Source organism: Harpia harpyja, chromosome 9 (assembly GCF_026419915.1).
Source record: "Harpia harpyja isolate bHarHar1 chromosome 9, bHarHar1 primary haplotype, whole genome shotgun sequence".
Lineage (NCBI taxonomy): Eukaryota > Metazoa > Chordata > Aves > Accipitriformes > Accipitridae > Harpia > Harpia harpyja.
The window spans coordinates 23,987,118-24,005,167 of NC_068948.1; the positions used below are offsets into that span (position 1 = coordinate 23,987,118).

General features: G+C 51.3%; 1 protein-coding gene across 3 annotated transcripts in view; it reads right to left on the reverse strand.

Moving 5' to 3' along the window:
* Positions 1-4,245: 4,245 nt before the first annotated feature.
* The window catches only part of CSNK2A2 (casein kinase 2 alpha 2), a 28,336-nt gene continuing 14,531 nt past the window's right edge, over positions 4,246-18,050 (reverse strand). Inside the window, exons 5-12 of one of the 3 annotated variants that reach the window (XM_052796253.1) lie at positions 13,603-13,662; positions 11,325-11,408; positions 10,052-10,162; positions 9,740-9,841; positions 9,311-9,411; positions 8,472-8,620; positions 8,177-8,270; positions 4,246-4,691 (exon numbers count right to left, since the gene is read on the reverse strand). In XM_052796253.1, coding sequence (XP_052652213.1) covers positions 8,194-8,270; positions 8,472-8,620; positions 9,311-9,411; positions 9,740-9,841; positions 10,052-10,162; positions 11,325-11,408; positions 13,603-13,662 — 684 coding nt within the window. In that variant the 3' untranslated portion in view covers positions 4,246-4,691; positions 8,177-8,193. Of the gene's footprint in view, positions 4,692-6,754; positions 8,271-8,471; positions 8,621-9,310; positions 9,412-9,739; positions 9,842-10,051; positions 10,163-11,324; positions 11,409-13,602; positions 13,663-18,050 lie in introns of those variants that run through there. The other 2 variants (XM_052796254.1, XM_052796256.1) reach the window with 2 other exon arrangements.

Genomic DNA, 18,050 nt, shown 5'->3' on the forward strand with positions numbered 1-18,050 from the left:
GGTCTCCTCCCAGGGGAGAGGGGCAGTGGCTCCAGCTGCCTGGCTTGTTTGAGCAGGAAGGTGCTGATCTATGCCCACGTGGAGATCTGGATTTTTGGATTAGTGGAAAGAGGGATCTTTGCCCTCTTGGAGAAGCACCAGCCCCCGAGGCCAGGTATACCACCTAACCACTGAGGGACTGCAGTGCGCACTGCTGGGAGGTGGGCAGACGCCGCCTGGGGTCAGCGAGGGCTGCATCAGATCCAGCCCCTGCCAATGTCTGTGGGGGTACCCAGCTCAGTGCATGCAGTACCAAAACCCAAACACCAAATGGATTTACTCAAGCAAATAAAGGTGCCTGAGGAGTGAACCTCTGGAAAAAACTTTCCCAAAGGCAAGAAACATAAGCAGCTTCCCGTGAGTGTGAGAAACAGATGATGTGATCTGGCTGCACACATGCTCCCCCTGCCCTGCACCAGCTGCCACTGCTCAAGCCAAAATGGTGCCTCTGCCCTTTGCTGATACTGGTTGGTGAAACCCTCTGCAATCAGGATTCACAAAACTCCTTGTACACGAGCACACAGGTGGGCAGAGCCCTGTCCCTGCTGCGTCTGCTGCCCGGCTGACAAGGGACCATTTATTTGTCCAGGAAATCTCTGTGGCACAGGGACCTGAGCCAAATCCAGTTCATCTGGAGAAGCAGCCCTTATCTGAGCACGGGCAAGAAGTGGCAGTGTACAATGTACAGCCCTAAATTTTCATGCTGTTTACTTATTCCTTTTAAATTGTTACTGCTTTCAGCTCTGGCCTAACCGCCAGTAGAAAGCTTTATCTGCTGGAGTATGTTCATCTTCATGCTCTGAGATAACTGTGCCAGCAACAACCCTTGTTGCTTACTGCGTGACTGCAGAGAAATGTGCTTTTTTTTTTTTTCTTTTTTGTGAGCTGGGATAAGATGCAGTACCTTGGCAATATAAGGGGGGGCTGATGTACAGCTTTGCTGGTGTGAAAACGCTTTCGAGTATAGACAGGGCCTTGCACAGCTGAGGCTTAACAGGAACAGCTTGGGCTGGAAATTACATTTCTAAACTGAAATATATTACATTTCTTCCTACTGTAATAACACCCCTAGCATCTATTTTCAATGTACAGACACTAAACAGCATAAAAATTACCATTCTGCATCAGCTTTATGGTCCTGCAGTTTAACTCCAGGCCCTGTACAGCTCTTGTTGCTAATGAATGCCCCATCCAAATCCCGCTGACAACCACAATGTCATCTGCTAGTTGTGCTTGTCTCTCTCCCTTGGGCTACAAACGCTCCAACTGTCCCAAACGCGCAGTCCCTTGCAGCACCGGGGTTAGCAGCACTTTCTCCTTAGTTTACAATTCCTCGCACAAACAAGTGGAGCACACAAAAAGCAAGGCGTTATTTAGAAATGACCAGCTATATTTAGTCAGTGGGTTAGAGTACACTTTATATGGCATGATAAAATAACTTGTTCCCTTAATCAGATGGTAAGAGACAACTGGGACACATATCCAGCTGCCATTCCTGAACAGCCTGCTCATTCACATGCTCTCCACTTACCATTTTAATGTCATGTTTTGCTGCAAGTAATGTACATGGAAATATGTTGTGGTTTCAAATTGTCCCTATTTCTCAACGAATTTTAATGAAAAATAATACCCGTTGCCTCTCCTCCTTTTCCAGGCATGTGCGGGCTAAAGGAGAGGGCAGAAACAGAGAAGCCTAATGAGATGTTAACGCATATTAATAGTCGAGGCTGGCATTCGGGAAGAGGCCTCTGGAAGATGTATTTCACTGAGACTTGCACACTGATGTTATCCACCTGGAAGATCGCTAGGAAGATGTTGGCATGTTATACCACCCCTGTTCCCAATTCCTGGTGTGTAGAGGGATTGGATTGGGGGGAGCAGGTAGAAGAAAAGGCCCATCCTAAGAGAATAATCTGGTCCAAGAAGTGAGCAGAGGTTGCCTGCTCCAGAAATAACTGTTCACTAAAGCATTTCCTGCCCTTCAGAGTTCCCAGCAATTCGATGCCTTCAGAGGAATGACATCTTCAGGAAGCTCCTGAAACATTGCTCCTCTGAAGTTTCACATTGCTGGGTGCAGTTACTAGAGCAAAATGTAGCAGCTCTCTCCAGTCTGTGCTTGCCTTGGAAGACACGGTCCAGGTTCATGGCCTGGGAAATCCTAACCTGGACCGTTGGCCTCTCAGCTTAAGCCATTGCTAGAGAGCAGATGCCTAGGGCTGGCTGCATGGCCCAGTGGGCCAGCTGAAAGGGCAGTGCTTGGACCAGTAAAACCAGAACCAGATTCAGTCAGTACCTTTGTGAGCCAAAAGCCTTCACTGCATGGCAAAAAAGAGACCAAAGCAATGACTTCTGCAAGGAGCGTGAGATCCTGGGATTTGTCTGGATGACTCCAGCCATCTCTCCCAGCCTGGATTTTCCAACAGGAGCAGGACTGGATGAAAGGCAGCTGTAATGAGGAAACCAAAAAGGGAACTGGGCAGGAGATCCATAGCCATCACATGCAAGGGGAGGGAAGGTGCAAAAGTGGCTTTGGGTGCTGAGGGAACCTGGATGAAGGCTTTGGACCTCATGCTGGCTGAACTCCCAGCAGTGCAGAAGGAGGAGGAGGAGGAAGCTGGGCTGCTGCTGAGCAAGGGATCAGAAGAGAACAGGGGTGTAAACATCAGTGGGTGCTGGAGCTCTTTGGCAGAGAAAGTCAAGGAAGCAGGAGACACTGCCTTGGTGGGACCACCATGCCATGGATGTCATGGTGGAGCAAGGAACGAGAATGACCAAAACCTTTCTGACTCTGGACAAACTGGAGACAAAAAAACAGGTAGGTAAAGAAGAGTTTACTTCTGACAAGCAACAGTTAAAAAGTCATTGAGAGCATCCTTTAGAGAGAAGCTGTTGACTTGGAGAGGACGTGGGGCTGCAGCAGGCAGCAGGTGGGAATGGGGGGCACGACCCAACAGTGTCAGGAGAGGGATGGATGAGGTAGCAACAGCACTTGGATGTGCCACCATGCTGCAGGGACCTCAGTTCAGCGTGTGCTTGCAGTGCTGCTTCTGCCCAGCACATGTGGACCTCAGGTGGGACTCCGCCATGGGCTCTTCCCTGCAGGGACAGGCTCTCGCCACTGGCCAGATCTACACCAGCCAAAAAGGAGTCTTGCTGAATTTAGGCACCAGAGATCAGCACAGTCCTGGATACAACAGGGCTATCATTACACTGTGCCTTGGCAACGGACCAAGCCCTGCCTTACAACACCAGTAGCTTGAACTTACCTGATTTACATGTCCACATCTGGCCCCACATCAGCACATCTCCAGGTGTGAGATGCATGAGGACGGTGTTGGCAAATTTCCACCTGTACAACTCACAGGCTTTGTGCGAGGACTCACTCTTGCATTTCCACTTCAGCCACTGCCCAGGGCTGTGTGAGAGCAGCACCGTGCGGTTTTGTGCCAGCAGGAGCCTGGGGCTTACCTTACCCGAGCTCCCCTCCCTGGGAACTAGCAACAGGTCTATCTTTCCCAGTCAAGAGCCTTGACTCAGATGTACCCTTAGCCTGGGCAGCTTCAGTATAGGGGAAAACTGTGTAGGGAAAAACACATGGGCAGTGAAAGAATGGGACAGCGGAAGAGAAATTACCATATACAGTTGTATAGAGTCTAGCTGGAGGTTTTTAGACCAGAGTTTCAAGTGGTCTGTTAACATCTAAGACCAGAGCACAGCTTGGACAGCCACCAGCATTGCAGCCAGGCTCTCCTGAGAGCTGCCGGTGAAGCACCACATCTGTAGGGGAACTCCTGCGATGCAGAGGCCCACGGGCAAGAGCTCCAAGCTCAGGGCTTTGCAGTGACGGTGCTGGGGGGGAGGAGGAGAGTCTCAGCCCAAGAAAGAGAAAGAGATGGGAGCTCCTGGGGTGCAGAGACAGAGCCATGCCCAAGCCCCATGGGCTGGGAAGAGCAGGTACCAGCATTAGCACTCAGGCCACCACCCAGGCAGGCATCTCCAGAAGAGTATAGGGGCCTAAGGAGGGACACGTCCAAAGGTGACAAGTGGCTCCTTTGCCTCTGCCCACAGTGATTTTATACAACTAGTTCCTCCTGCTCTCCTCACCCAGCCTGTCCTAGCAGGGCACAGCTCACACTGCCAGCATACTCCAGTGTGGCTGGTCCTGCCCCATAGCTCCCTTCCCACTGAATACTCTTCCTCGTATACTTCTTTTAAAACTTTTATTCAACAATATAGAATTCTTTTAATTATAATATAGAACTGTCCATCATGATAGTATACCCCCTGCCACACCCGTGCCCTGGCAGAGACAGGTGCAAGCTGGCTAACTGTGGTCCATCAGAGGTTGGGGGGGAACAGCCAGAACGGGGGAAGGAACAACTAACCAACAACTGTTTTGCACACCCTTCACATTTCCACACTTTCTGGGTCAGGAAGAGCTCAACAAGGAACCAAAGGCAGAAGAACCTTTAACACTCGGAGTGAAGGGCTGCGGTCATAAAGAGGCGAGTGCCATCCAGCCAGGAGTGCTGCCCCACTCTCAGCCCTGCCTGCGCTGCGCAGTCTGCCTGCCGTCACTCTACACGCGCTGATAGGATGTTTGATTTGGTTCTCATTCTGCTTATGGAAAATTGGGATCAACAGCATCGGACCTGAGGAGAGATGGAAGGAGGGAAGTGAGCGTCGTGGAGCACCGCCAGCTCGATACACAGCCCCTCCAGCCCCAGGTGATGAGGAGATGGCTGGGCACGCTGCCCCACATCCTGCCACCCCACTCCCAGCCAGGCCTGGCTGCACCCTCCATGCGCCTCTGGCTGTGGGGACAGGGGGGGATCCTCAGCCTGCTTTGGAAGGGGTGGCAGGGTGAGAGGGGAAGGCAGGGCTGAGTGAGGCAAGGGAGAGACACAGTCCAGCAAAGCAGCACTTTCGCAGGCAGCCAGACACAAGTTTGGACTTTTTCTCCCCAACCTCCTGTGTTAAGTCTCCCTCCACTGCCGCAAACATCTCCTCTAGTCCTGCTAAAGGCTCCCGTCATGCCACAGCACACTTTCAACAGGCACGGACAAGCTGGGGAAGTTGCTTACCACATCCCTCTCCTACTGCATCCCTCAATGGCTGCCGTGGTTCTGGTTTTGAGCCCTTCCTCTTACAAGGCACTCAGCCAAACCTGCGCTCTACCTCTGCTAGAAAGCTGGGCCCAGGCCACCTGAAAGGCCAGGACATGCACCAGGACCCTCCCAACTTTCTCCAGGAGAAAGCATATGAAGATGCATGTTCCCCAGTCTCTTCCTTCCTAAGGACAAGACACTGTCTTCTCCAACTCGCGGCTGTCCCTACAGGCCAGGACGACGCTTTGCTAAGGTCCAGAGGAGAGCAGGGTTTCCTGCTCTGAGCACTGGGAAGGGCTGATGGGTGCAGAGAGGAACTGGCCCAAGCTGCAGCCAAGCATCCACACTACCCCGGGATCAGGAGACTCCACACCCTCCTTGCTCCCAGGCTACACTTCTTCAGCTGCTGTGTTTCCCTCCGGGATCAATCTGTCACAGCTCATCCTACCCTAGAGCTGGGATAGGGATGTGGGGAGATACAGGGCAGGTTGTTCCAGCCTCTCTGGTTACCGCAACCAGGGAAAGCCATTTACCCATTTCACTCGCTGGGAAAAGCATCTCTCTTCCTCTGCTTGAGGGTACCAGGAAAGAATTTCTGACTCAGGTTTACAGAACTGATACTTCCCAAAGCACCACCTTGAAACCCTGCCATCAGGTTTGGACACTGTCAAGCACTCATATACAACAATCAATGTTTTTCACCTATCAGAATTCCCACACAACTTGTTCTTCTGCCCCACGCCTCTTCTGCCTTGGCTCTCTGGAAGCTGGGAATGCCAACACACAAGAGCTGGAAAATGGCCAAGTTCCCCCATAGCAACTTGGACAGGCCATGAGAAACATTCACTCCTGCCTATTCTCAATGGAGCAATTTAATACATGTTTTAAATCAGTTCAGAAATTGATATTAAAACCCCAAACCAACCCCACTGGTATTAGCACAGCTTAAGAGCACAAGAGATCCCCACACACTTCTCAGGCCAGGCAGCCTGTAGGTCAGGCAGATGAAAGGACAAAGGGCTGGAAACACTCGCCAAAGCCTTCAGCAGCATCTACAGGAGAGTTAATGTTAGTGAGGGCCCTGTGGCATGGTAGCCACACCACAGATGACAGCTCCTCAGCCCAGACACTGGTAACTGAGCTCACGCACCTCACCACCTCCCAGGGTGGGAGGAAAGAAGAGCTACTCCCTGCTCAGCACATCTTTAGAAAAAGCCATCCACCCAGGCTGAGAGGAGACAAGCATGAGGGTACACACATGGAGAATCCCCAACTTCCAGCCCATGCATTGGTGACTGTGTCGTGACCAGCCACATAACAGAGACCAGTACGACGGGCACCAGCTGTTTGAGTCCACTGTACCACAACAGCCAACTCCCACGCTGTACCCAAAACCTTGCACCTCCTCTGCAGCCCCATGGAAGCAGAGACAATCTGCCACAGTGGAACTCTCAGGGCTGACAGCATGAAGATCTGCAACCAAAGACTAAGAGATCCCAAAATACTCAGACAAGAGGGGCCAGAAGAGCCAACCTGACCTCCTCGAGGAGGCAATGCCTTCAGCTCTCACTCTTTCTGGCTATCACATAGATTTGAGACGGCAGACATTCAGACGTATAGATATTTATTGGTTTCAGTGAATTATACAAATGGATTGACCTGCTATCGATGCCAATAGAACTTTATTGGAATATGGAATGTAAACAGATGTTTCAAATAGAAACATTGCAACCTTATAAAAAATTAACTATTTCGACAATGCCGCAGAAGGAAATTCTGTGTTTAGGTGCTGGTGGGAAAACACTATCTCCAGCTTCTAGGTTTGAGTGTCACCAGAACCACTTGATGAAGTTACACACAGAACAAGTAGAGGAGGCAACTGTGAATTGTGGGGCTATAAAGCCATCGAGGGATCTGATGAAAGAACCCGCAAGACAAACCCCCCACCCCCCACAACAGGATCGGCACCCCAGAATTCAACAACTGGCTGACTTTGTTAAAACACTGCGTGGGATCCCAAGTCCTGGATCAGTAGCTGCACAGCCCCCTCCCCGACAGACCACGCCGCTGTGTGCTGATCCTTCCCCCTCCCTGTGCTCTCCTCCCTGGCCTCCTCTCCACTTCTCCATCCTGCGGTGCTGGATTGAACCGCTCCAGAGCTGTACTCTGGCATAAGTCTGCGTCTGGCACGAATTCTCATGGGAGCCACGTCATGAGGTACGTGGTTGCACACCTATCACAAGAAGTCTTGCAACACTGACTTTCCTGAGCTCGATGGGAAAGTCTGGATAGTCCCTCCCCTGTCCTGCCACAAGAGCAGCCCTCACATTCACAAGTTTCCAAAGCAGGTCTATTGAGTTTCTTCTCAGAGCGAGCCTTTGTCAAACACAGCTGGAGGGGGGAATTTCACTTCTCCCCAGCAACTCGATCAGTACCTTCGTTTTAATGCTCCAAACCAATCCTGAGATGCTGCTGGGTTTGCGGGCTGCTTTTTGATGAACCTCCCCCCTCCCCTCAACTGCCCCGGCATTTGCAATTGAAACTGGAATTCAAGGGCCAAATTCAAGCCCAGAGTGAGCAGTAGGACTTGGACAGAGATGCACCTGCTGACCCCCAGCCTGAATTTGGTTCATCCAGAGTCTACAAGTCAGAAAGGCATGTTTAAAAAGAGGCATGCTAAGGGCTGATGGTGGAACAACCAATTTGTCCCCACTGGTGTGGTGGGGAAGGCTGGACTGAGAAGGAAGAGAAGGATCCATAGAGATGTGAACCAGAATCAGTTGTGTTGAGCCCTGGGGATATCACTACATGTTTAGCTCTTGCAAGACCATTTGCCCAGGGCTTTGGTACCACAGGGTTAGAGTTACATTAACCACAACCACCAGAGAGGAACTGAGGTGTATGACCCCCCCCAAGGTTAGATTTCTGCCAAGTATAAAGGGGAGGGGAAGGAGGGGGGGGTCCTTGGTTCTTTTCCCTTCACTGTGTGACCGAAGGTTTTGCTTTTATTTGTAAACATCTTGAATTACCCGTCGTTTTCCAGTCTTCATCGTGCTGTTGTCAGGCCACTGGAGAGCACAGCATTTTCTGAGCTGGGCTGGGACTGCTCCTTCACCACTGGATCTGCAGGAGACACAGATCAGGCAGGAAGGGGAAACAGCATTTAATAAAGCGGAAGCTCCACCCTGGCAAACCCTTCCAGAGAAACTGCCCTCAAAACCCAGAGAGCTGCTAAAGCTTTTGCAGAATGGGGAGCCGAAATTTGCCCCCACAACCCAAGACTCCTCTCCATCCCAGCTGGCCCCAGCTTCTCCACAGACTCACAGAAATAGGGGTGCTCCATCGCCTCCTTGGCGGTCAGCCTCTGTTGATGGTCATATCGCAGGAGCTTGTCCAGGAGGTCTAGGACTTCAGGACTGACCAGGTGTCTGTTCTCACTGTGGATGAAGTTCTCCCAGCGCTTCCGTGAATGCCTGCAAAGGGACCAGCTGTCACTGCCCAGCTCTCACCAGCAGAGCAGTACCCAGAGGTCCTGGGGGAATCACTATCCACTTCTGAGAAGAGATGGCTGCGACAGACACTGCCTACAGCTCTTCCTTGCACAAGCTACTGCTCAGCAAGCACTTACCAAAGGGGGAAAACCCTCTTCTTTAGGTACACAATTGTGTGGATGTCCTATGCCTGGGAAAGGCACAATATTGCACATTCCCTTCTGTCTACAGGGACCAGACAACAGCATGCAGCAGGCAGGGTGACACCCTTGGGACCAGAAGTGCTCTGGCTTGCCAGCCAGCCTCACAAAAGCTGTCCTCACTATCCCATCCACCTCTCTTCCTTTTCAGAAACCTCAGCTGGGAGATTTTGAGCCCCTCAGCCCACACTCAACTCCAGTGTCTACATCTGCACTTCTAGGATGTCAACAAGCAGGAGAAGGAAGGAACAGGGGATGGCTCGTGGATCATGGGAGAGGCAAAAGGAAAGAGCCTGCACTTCAGTGACCTCCTGAGATGACAGGAGCAGCCAGACAGGAGGCCTGCAAGCAGCATTGCAACCCAGATGATCAAAGCAGGCCTCTGCTTAGAGTCCTTCAAGGGGATGGACATCAGTTTATCTCCCTCTCTGTGTTACAAGGAAAAAAGGCAGCATTTCACTTCTCCACTTACTGGCCCAGGATATCATTGAAGTGGGGGTCCAGTTCTATGTGGTACTTCTTGAGATACCCATACAGCTCATCTGTGCCCAGGACCTTTGCGATGCGAACCAGCTGGAACAAAAGGCATGTTGAGAGACAGCAGAAGAGCAGGCCAACACTTTTGCAGAGGCAGAGCTGCCCAAATCTAAGAGGTCTCCTTCTGGAAACATCCCAGGTGGAAGGAATATCTCCCTTGAAACTTGTTTTTGCAACATGTGCAGAAAACAAGTCTCCTACACAAGGCAGTGAAGCATAATCCCAGATGGCTTAACTAAGCATGTAGCAAGTTGGACCACCCTCCCAGTCTGGTGGTCCAATCCCCAGAACCTCCCCAGTATACACACAGAGATGAGGTGGTGACAAACATCTCATGAAATAAGCCAGGTAGCAAAGTCTTTACTTGGTCATAATTGTCCTGGCCATGGAAGAAGGGCTCCTTTCGGAAGATCATGCTTGCCAGCATACAGCCTAAACTCCACATGTCTAAGCTGTAGTCATACATCTGAGGGGAAAAAGGAGAAGCTGTCAAAAAAGGCGTGCTCACCACAACCGGGTTCCCCAACCGCACAGGCAATCTTAGACTTTTCACATCACAGCCAGGCTCTTTCCAACCCAGGCAATGTCCTGGCAGGCAAAACCAGACAACCCAAAGGTGGCCAAAGTGCAACCACAAGTGGTATCACTCGTTAGCAAGGAGGAGGCAGACTCTTACTTGGTAGTCCACAAGGAGCTCCGGTCCTTTGAAGTACCTAGAGGCCACACGGACATTGTATTCCTGAGCTGGATGGTAGAATTCGGCCAGACCCCAGTCTATGAGCCGCAGCTGAACATGCGATAAAGAGACACAGAGTCAGAAGCCTCAGTATCAGCCGGTTAGGTGAAGCCATGTTGGCCAAACCTCTCAATCCTGTGATGCAAGCATGGAGCCTGGCATGCAGGAAGGCACTCTGAGGACAGCAGATGCTCTCAGCAGTGCTCTGGTCAGGCTCTTCCCTTCCCCCTATCACCAGCTGGTGGGGCAAAGCCCAGCTTAGAGAGCTCCTCTGCCTCCTCAGTCCAAGCACACTGTTACTGCTGGGCAACTGGCTCCTTACCAGCACAACCAGCCACAGTAGACAAGTCATTGCATACTAGGGAACAGGCAAAAGCCCCTTGTCTTATCCCGCTGTTTAGAGGGACTGGGCCAAAGGCAGTGTTGATTTTAACTGGGGGCTGAGAGCAGGAAATGAGGTAGGAGAGAGACCCATCACATCCTGCAAGGCAGACCATCTCCTCTGCAGCTGCAGGGATGGACGACCTGCCATGTTACTGAAGGACAGCGGGTCTAGTAAGAGATTTCCCCCTCCTTATAAACCTTGCCTTGCCTGTACAGCCACCGCTGATTGACAGGGAGGCACCTGTGGACCAGCAACTAATTTACTGCTGCAAATCCCAGGTCCCTGGGGAGACAGGTACACACAGCACCCAATGAGGTACAAGTACCATGACGGGGTGGGGAAGCTCCCTGTGCTGTCCATTTCCATGGTAGCAAGCTGGTACAAACGTTTCCTGTGATCTAACTAGCACGCCCCAGAAGTGAGGAAGGCACTGCGGGACAAGCAGACCATACTACAGGAGGAGCTTATGTTCCCTAGGAAAAAAATATCCACCTGTATTTCAGACAAGGCCACCCTTCCTCTGCCCAGGGCCTTTGCACCCTACTGCCACACCTCCCCAGGTGGAGGTTAATGGCCCAGACCTGCTCCTCTCAGCAAAGAAACCCAGCATGGTTGGCTGGCGGGAAAAGCAACCTCCAAGCCATGGACCCTCACTGCAGTGCTCCCAAGTGGGACTTTGGCCATCTCCTGATGCGGGCACAAGTGGAAGGGAGCCGGTAAAGAAAAGTTAAAGGGGTAAGTACAGCTGCCCAGTATATGGGTACAGAGGCGTCAGAGTTTCAAGTTTCCCTGGAAAAACCCTGCTTCTAAGCCCTGGTGCCACAGTACCTTTTTCTGTTGGTGGTCTATCATGACGTTGTGGGGTTTGACGTCCCTGTGCATGATCCCCATGCTGTGACAGTAATCCAGGGCCTGGCAGACACATGAACATACATTAGACATGTCTGTAACCACAGGCACAGCATTAACAATATAACAGACAGTTCTCAGCCAGAAGCAAGAGTGCCCTGCTCATGAGGAGGTGCTGCAACCCTGGCACAAGAAACTGGCATTTTCAGCTCTTATGCTGCATGTGATGAAGTGACAAGCTGGCAAGAAGACCGTATTGATCTCGTGTTCTACTGCAGCCACAGGTCCTGGAACCATGTTCCCTGCACAGTCTTTGAAGAACATGATGCAGAGAGGCGTCCCACCTGGGGGCAAGCCCGGTGCTCCAACCTGGGTAGCCCTGTGCTTCCTAGGTCACACTCTCTTCCCCAGGAGGGGAAGATTCTTACATGCATACAGTTTTTATGGCCTTCCAGTGCAGCTTTCCCCCTGTGTCCCAGAACACACTTAAGCTAGAAAGTCACCTCTGCCCTGCACATTTAAGCCAAACCTGCACTTACAAAAGGCAAGTCATAGCACACAAGGGAGGATGATGCTGCTTAAAGCTTGAAGGCAGGAGCACACATAAGCTCTCCAGCTCCGTGACCTTGCACCACTCGCCCCCCCCCCACAGCTGTTCCCTTGAGCAAGAGGGTGAGAATGTTGTTTTCTCATCTCCAAGGGGGAGGGAGATCCATCCATCAACATCTATCAGATGCTCTGAGATCTCCAGCAGCACGTAAGGAGGGTACAGCCTGCAGTCATTCAATATCCAAAACATCAGTGCCAGGGAAGTAACACTGCCCTTGAGACCCTGCTGCAGCAGGAAGCATAGGAGGCAACAGCTTCCATCACAGCAAGGCCTCAGGGAACATCCCTGCAATGACACATGGCCTCACAACCAACAGGAGCCACAGCAAATGGTGGTCCTGGGATCTCCAGTACAGGAGATCTATAACAGGTTGGACAAACTGCTTCCAGGGATGACTCTGTTCCAGTGTCTTGCTTGTCCCAAGGCTGGATCATCTAAACCTCTTCACTCCTCCCACCCTAATCCTGGGCTGCCTCAGGCTCCCTCCACCTTTCAGTAGGAAGGTCTTTCCCTTGCAGACAGGTGCAGCAAGCTTGGGGGTGCAGAGAAGAAAGCCTCCCTCAAGCCCACTAGATCTATTTCAGGAAGTCTCTTGCAGTCACCAAGTCCTGGAGCACAAAGGACTTTCCCTAGCCTGTCCCACTCATTTCCAGAGGCAGGGGACCTGCAAAGTGCCAGCCCAGAAGTCCCGAGACCCTGCTAGGACCTGACACAGCCAAGCTGCTGCTCCAGCAGTTCAGCACAGAACAGCCCTGGCATCAGCCAAAACTTGTAACCTTTCCCTAATGCCCTGCTGCCTCCTGTGCCCTGCAGCCAGAGATCCCAGAGAGGCAGCGCAGCAGATCTCACAGATCTGCCATATGGCTCCATGAGCATTTCCATGGGGAGGTGCAAGCTAGGCTAGTTAAGAGGAGGTATTTAGGGCACTCCTTGCCTGTTGTCAGAGGGGCAGGGAAAGCTTTGGCTGGGAGGTCTCAAAGGAAAATACCAGTGTTATATCAACATATAACAACCAGCATAAGCAGAAGCTTCATTCCCCAAGACCACATCCATGGGGTTCTGTGAGCACAGGGCACCAAGCTGGCCAGCTTGTTCTTGAAGTGTCCTACATCCCCCACCCAGAGACATGGGTCTAAGACCAAGTGGGCAGAAGTCACCTTCTGGGGCTGCATTTGAATACTGCAGCAGAAGAAAGCCTGGAGTTGGCAATCCCTCTCTTCCACTCTCCCTAGCGTGCTAAAGAGTCCCCAGTTCCCCAGCCCTGCAAATGCCTCTCAGTGTTTGTACTGGGTCTGGCTGGAAGGGAGTTGATTTTCCTTACAGCAGCCCAATGGTGCTAGAGACAGAGAGAGACCAAGCACAGCCCTACCTGGCTGCTAACAATCACAAATGCTTCATGAAAAGAACAGACCCCGGAGAATCAGAGACTCTTTGGAGGTGACCAAAGGTCCCCAGTTTGGCTGTAATACCTCACAGCAACAAGCCAGGTAACCAGATCTGTTCCCAAACCTTCCCGGGTTATGAGACATGGATTCTGCATTGAACACGAGAGAAGTAACCAATTAGCAGCACTGCCCCATGAGCCCCACTACTGCCTCTCTCATTCCTGGTCTCCCCATCTCGACTGCCATATGCAATACCACTCACCTTCAGCAGCTCATACATATAAAACCGAATATCAAAGTCTGTCAGGATCTGGTACAGTTGCTGAAACAGATTTGGGGAGGGAGGGGGGGGGGGGGAAAAAAAAAGAGAAACAAAAATAAATACTCCAGATTTGGATTAGTCTTGTTTCCTGCACCCCACCTGCCTCCAATCACTGATCTTATTCCAGATCCCCTGCGAATGCTGCCACTCCTGAGGGCTGTCCTGGTCTCAGACCTGCCAGGGCTACAGGCTAGGAAATCTAGAAAGGACACAAGAGCTCCTGTGAAATGCTACTGGGATCATTCAGACCTGTCATGACTTCTTTCCAGCAGGAGACAGGCAGCAAGCCCTTCAGAGCATGCTGGACTTGGCACAGATGATCTTGACTCTCTGTTCACATGCAAAGTCATCACGGTGACTTCACAACAACATTCAGAGCAGGCAGTGTGGGAATACCTGGGCAAGGTTTCCAAGTGCTCAAGGTGGGGCAGGGAGAGGAAAACATTAACCTAAAGGAGCACGGGGTCGGAGAAGCACAAAGGGTAGACACAGCCTCAGAGCCACAGAGGCTCCCCTCTATCCCAGGATAAAGGCTAATGGAAATCAACAGCACAGAAATGTTTGTGGGGCCAAGGAGAGCACAGCTCAGAGTCTCAGCGAAGTGCTTGTTGCCAGCACACATTTGACACCCTCTCTTCTCTGCATCCTTCTGCAGCTACTCATGCGGAAGTGACAAAGATCCAGGGTGCACTTTAACCTGCACCATGCCACCCACATCATCACTGGAGAACTCATCATCCTGCTGCTCCCATGCCAGGACACAACTGGCCCCAAATTTGCCTTCTGCTCTATATCTGTCACTGGCAGCAGCGCCAGCCTGACCCCATTGGGCTGTGCTCTTGTCCTGGGAAAGCTAGGCAAGACGCCAGGACAGGGCAAGGAAGGACATTCACAGGGCAGCAGTAGGACCAGACCCCTCTGCTCTTTCTAACAAACAAGGATCATCTCACAGCTCAGTCAAATCACTGATTGCATCAGCACTGGAGCCAGCTGCCCATCACAGGCACCACTTGGCAGCTTCAGGAAAAATCCCAGAGCGAGGGATTGAAATTCACATTCCAAGAAAGCAGCTCCGGCCCCAGATCCCCTCCAGGCCCATGCTGAGATCCTCAGGATCCTACCTTACTTAAGGCCAGTTCCAAACAGCCCCACCACCCTAATACTGCTCTGGGAAATCATTTGACAACATACAAGTGTCACTTACAGATGCAGAGCTTTAACGGCCTCTGGGAGACAAGCTGCATTGTATTCTCATGAGCTGGGATGATCCTAACACTTCGGAGCAACCCACTGAAGCAGACAAGTGAGCAGGGAGCAAAAAAGACATAGCTACAAGCTACAGCAGGGATAGATTTCCTGACTCGGTTGTGCATGGCTCTGATGCATGACCCAGGGCCAGCAGAGGACAGCTGAGCCCTTCTGGGAGTTTGTTTAAATGGCTTGCTTAGGTAACAAACACTATGTGGGGACAGAGATGCTTAAAACATGTCTTTCTGGGAATCACTACCCTGTTCAACTTCACCTGGCAACTTCAATGCACCTGGGGAAGGAGGAGGGCAGGAGAGGCAGTGGCAGAACAAAGCTAGACCCTATTTTCCCCATTTCCTGGCTCCTCTGCCTCTCGCTGCCTGTAAGCAGTAAGGGGATGGAAGGGAGGTCACCGAAGCCATTCTTCTCAAGCCCACGATGGTGTCGCTGCTCCGACGCATAGCCTTCAGCAGAGGCAACTGTTGGGCAGCCAGCTTCCAACAGAATTCCCTAGAAGAGCTGTCTGTGAAACCCAGCACCTCTGACCCTCTCGCTGTGCCAAGGCCAACAGTGTGGCTAGCAGCACCCAGGCTCTGCTTGCTGCCGGGAACAGTCCCTGCAGGGACTCAGCCCCACTGCAGGCAGCCAGTGAACACAGAAGGCTTTGAAGGACAGAGCAGAGGTTTCCACTGCAAGTGCGTCCTGCACAGCAGCTGCCCCAAGAAGGCTTTGACAGTGGGCTCCAAATCCCCTTTGCCCAGCCTAGCAGGGTAAAGCAGACACCTCCTTTACAGACATGTCCCATGCTCTGCTGTTACAGCTGGCTCTTTGGAGTAAAACTATCGGAAACATCACTGTGGGGATCACTCAGACCCAGCTCAAACATCTGCTCAGCTACTTGTCAGCACTCAGGATTGCACCAAGGCCTTAGAGGCTGGGCTGGTCTCCTTTCTCCATGCAGAGCGCAAGGAAAGGCCAAACTCACCCCCAGGCAGCCTCTACCCCTCTCCAGCTTTCAGTGATATTTTGGCACACATCACATAACCAATCGTAAACTAATCGTGTTAGTGCCTGAGGAGGCAGAGACATGCTTCCCCTCTCCTTGGGGCTGACAGGAGTTAAATGCTTATTCTTCTCCCTTGAGTGAGCAACACAGCTGGCTACGTGCAGGAAGCAGCATCTGCAAAGCAACAGGGTGGCTGCAAGGAACTCTCAGAGGAGAGAGATGCTGCTTTGGGGTGCAGAGCAGGCAGCAGCAAAAGAAAATGCAACAGTTCCCAAAGCATCCCAGCCTCAGCAGACATCCAAGGGAGGAGAATCTTTCATGTTTCTGCATCGCCTTTGCAGGGCAACAACTATTTTTTAAACTAACCGTGGATGTACAAGCATAAAACCCATGCACACACTTCCCTTACAGCAACTTGGCCTGAAAATTCATGGAGGTGCAGGCGAAGTGGAAGATTTGACTCAAAAGCCTACTGTCCCCACAACTGAACAGGCTGAACATCCTGAAGCAACCTTTCATCGGTCACCGTTCTTGCCCATCTCCTCTTCTTCAGCTGCAAACCTGCTAGTGTGTTTTAAGAATGAAAGAGCAAACCCAACCCAGCACTGCTCCTGGAGACCTGGTTTTGCCCCCTTCTTTCCTGAGGGATTTGCCTCTTTGGGGCAATGAAAGGCACAGTACCAGGTACACTCATGGACTACACAAAATATGTGACAGTTGACAGTGGTTGAAGGACAGGCGTCTCGTTTCTAGTTTGAAACCAATTAGCAAAAGACATTTAATTCACTGATGGTTACTCAATTGACTGCATGGCTCTGCAGTGCAGCTATCATTTAAGGAAAATGACTGTGGGTAGCTTGAGTGCTCACAGATGACAAGTAATACAGCAGGTCTGAAGAGAAACACTAGCCCCGTACACAAGCAGCCATCCTCACACAGCAGAATACACATTTAGTCTAGTTCCAACCCATCATCCCTGTGAGTACACAGCCGTCACTTTCAGAAGGGACCCAGCCGGGTAATTTAAGAAAATGTAATCAGCTCTAGGGAGGTATCACCCAAGTCTCCTGTTTATACTGTCATTTAAAAATAGCCAAACTGTGTGGAATACAAGCTTGCACTTCTGATCCGGAATCATCCACAGCCATGGCTTAGGCCCCACGGAACTGCAGCTTTTGCCCATGCACAGAGAGCTGAGGAAACCCAGCAGCCTTTTTAATGGGTGCACGGACATGAATAGTGTCCTGCCATTTGAATGGGCAAAGGGGTGAAAGTATTAACATTAAGCAAAAAATAATAATGTTGAAGGAAAGAAACGGCCAGACAGGGTGCAACTGAGGAGACACCTAAGCTTGTGAGCAACTACTGCCAACAGGACAGAGAAAAATGCAATCCTGTAAAGCAGTCAGCAACCACCTGCTACCCTGGGAACCCCCTCACACACCCTGAAGGCGATTTGCCAGTGAGATGCATGGTACTCATCAGTACTGCTGAATCCAGAAGTCAATGTAGAGATGGGCAGATCAGCAGCAGCCACCTCAAAACAAAGAGAAGAGGTCCCTGTCACCAGGATTAGCTCATGTGGCACTTAACTCCAGCAGAATTTAGCTGTCCAGGGAGATCAGGACTGTGGAGCAGATGGGACAATGACTGGGTGCTCTCCTGCTGCTTCAGGTATAGAGGTATAGTGCAAGCCAGGACCTCCAACATAAGTGGTCTTATCTACTCTGCGTGCTTTCTGCTTGGCAAGGGCCAAGGGAAGAGACAGGGAGCAAGGGAAGAGACAGCTTGGGAGCCTCTGTATAGAAGAGGATATCCACAGGTACCTGTGAGTAGCAGCAGCTCTGTAATCTGCCAGCTAGCTGCAGCCCCAAGAACTTACCCAAACAGGCAGCAGAGCTCATGGGAGTGTAGCTCAAATAACCCATTCACCCCATACATAGCTAGTGAAATTCAGGTTACAAATAAGCTCTGAACACGACAGCCATACTGCATGCCCTGGGGGACACACTTGCATTCCCCAGACAAGTTATTCCTGCCTTGTACCCATCAGCATCAAAAGCATCAATACTTTCTGTCTTGGACTTGTACAGCTGTGAATCTGGACTTCCTTGAGGAGCCAGGCTTTCTCCTA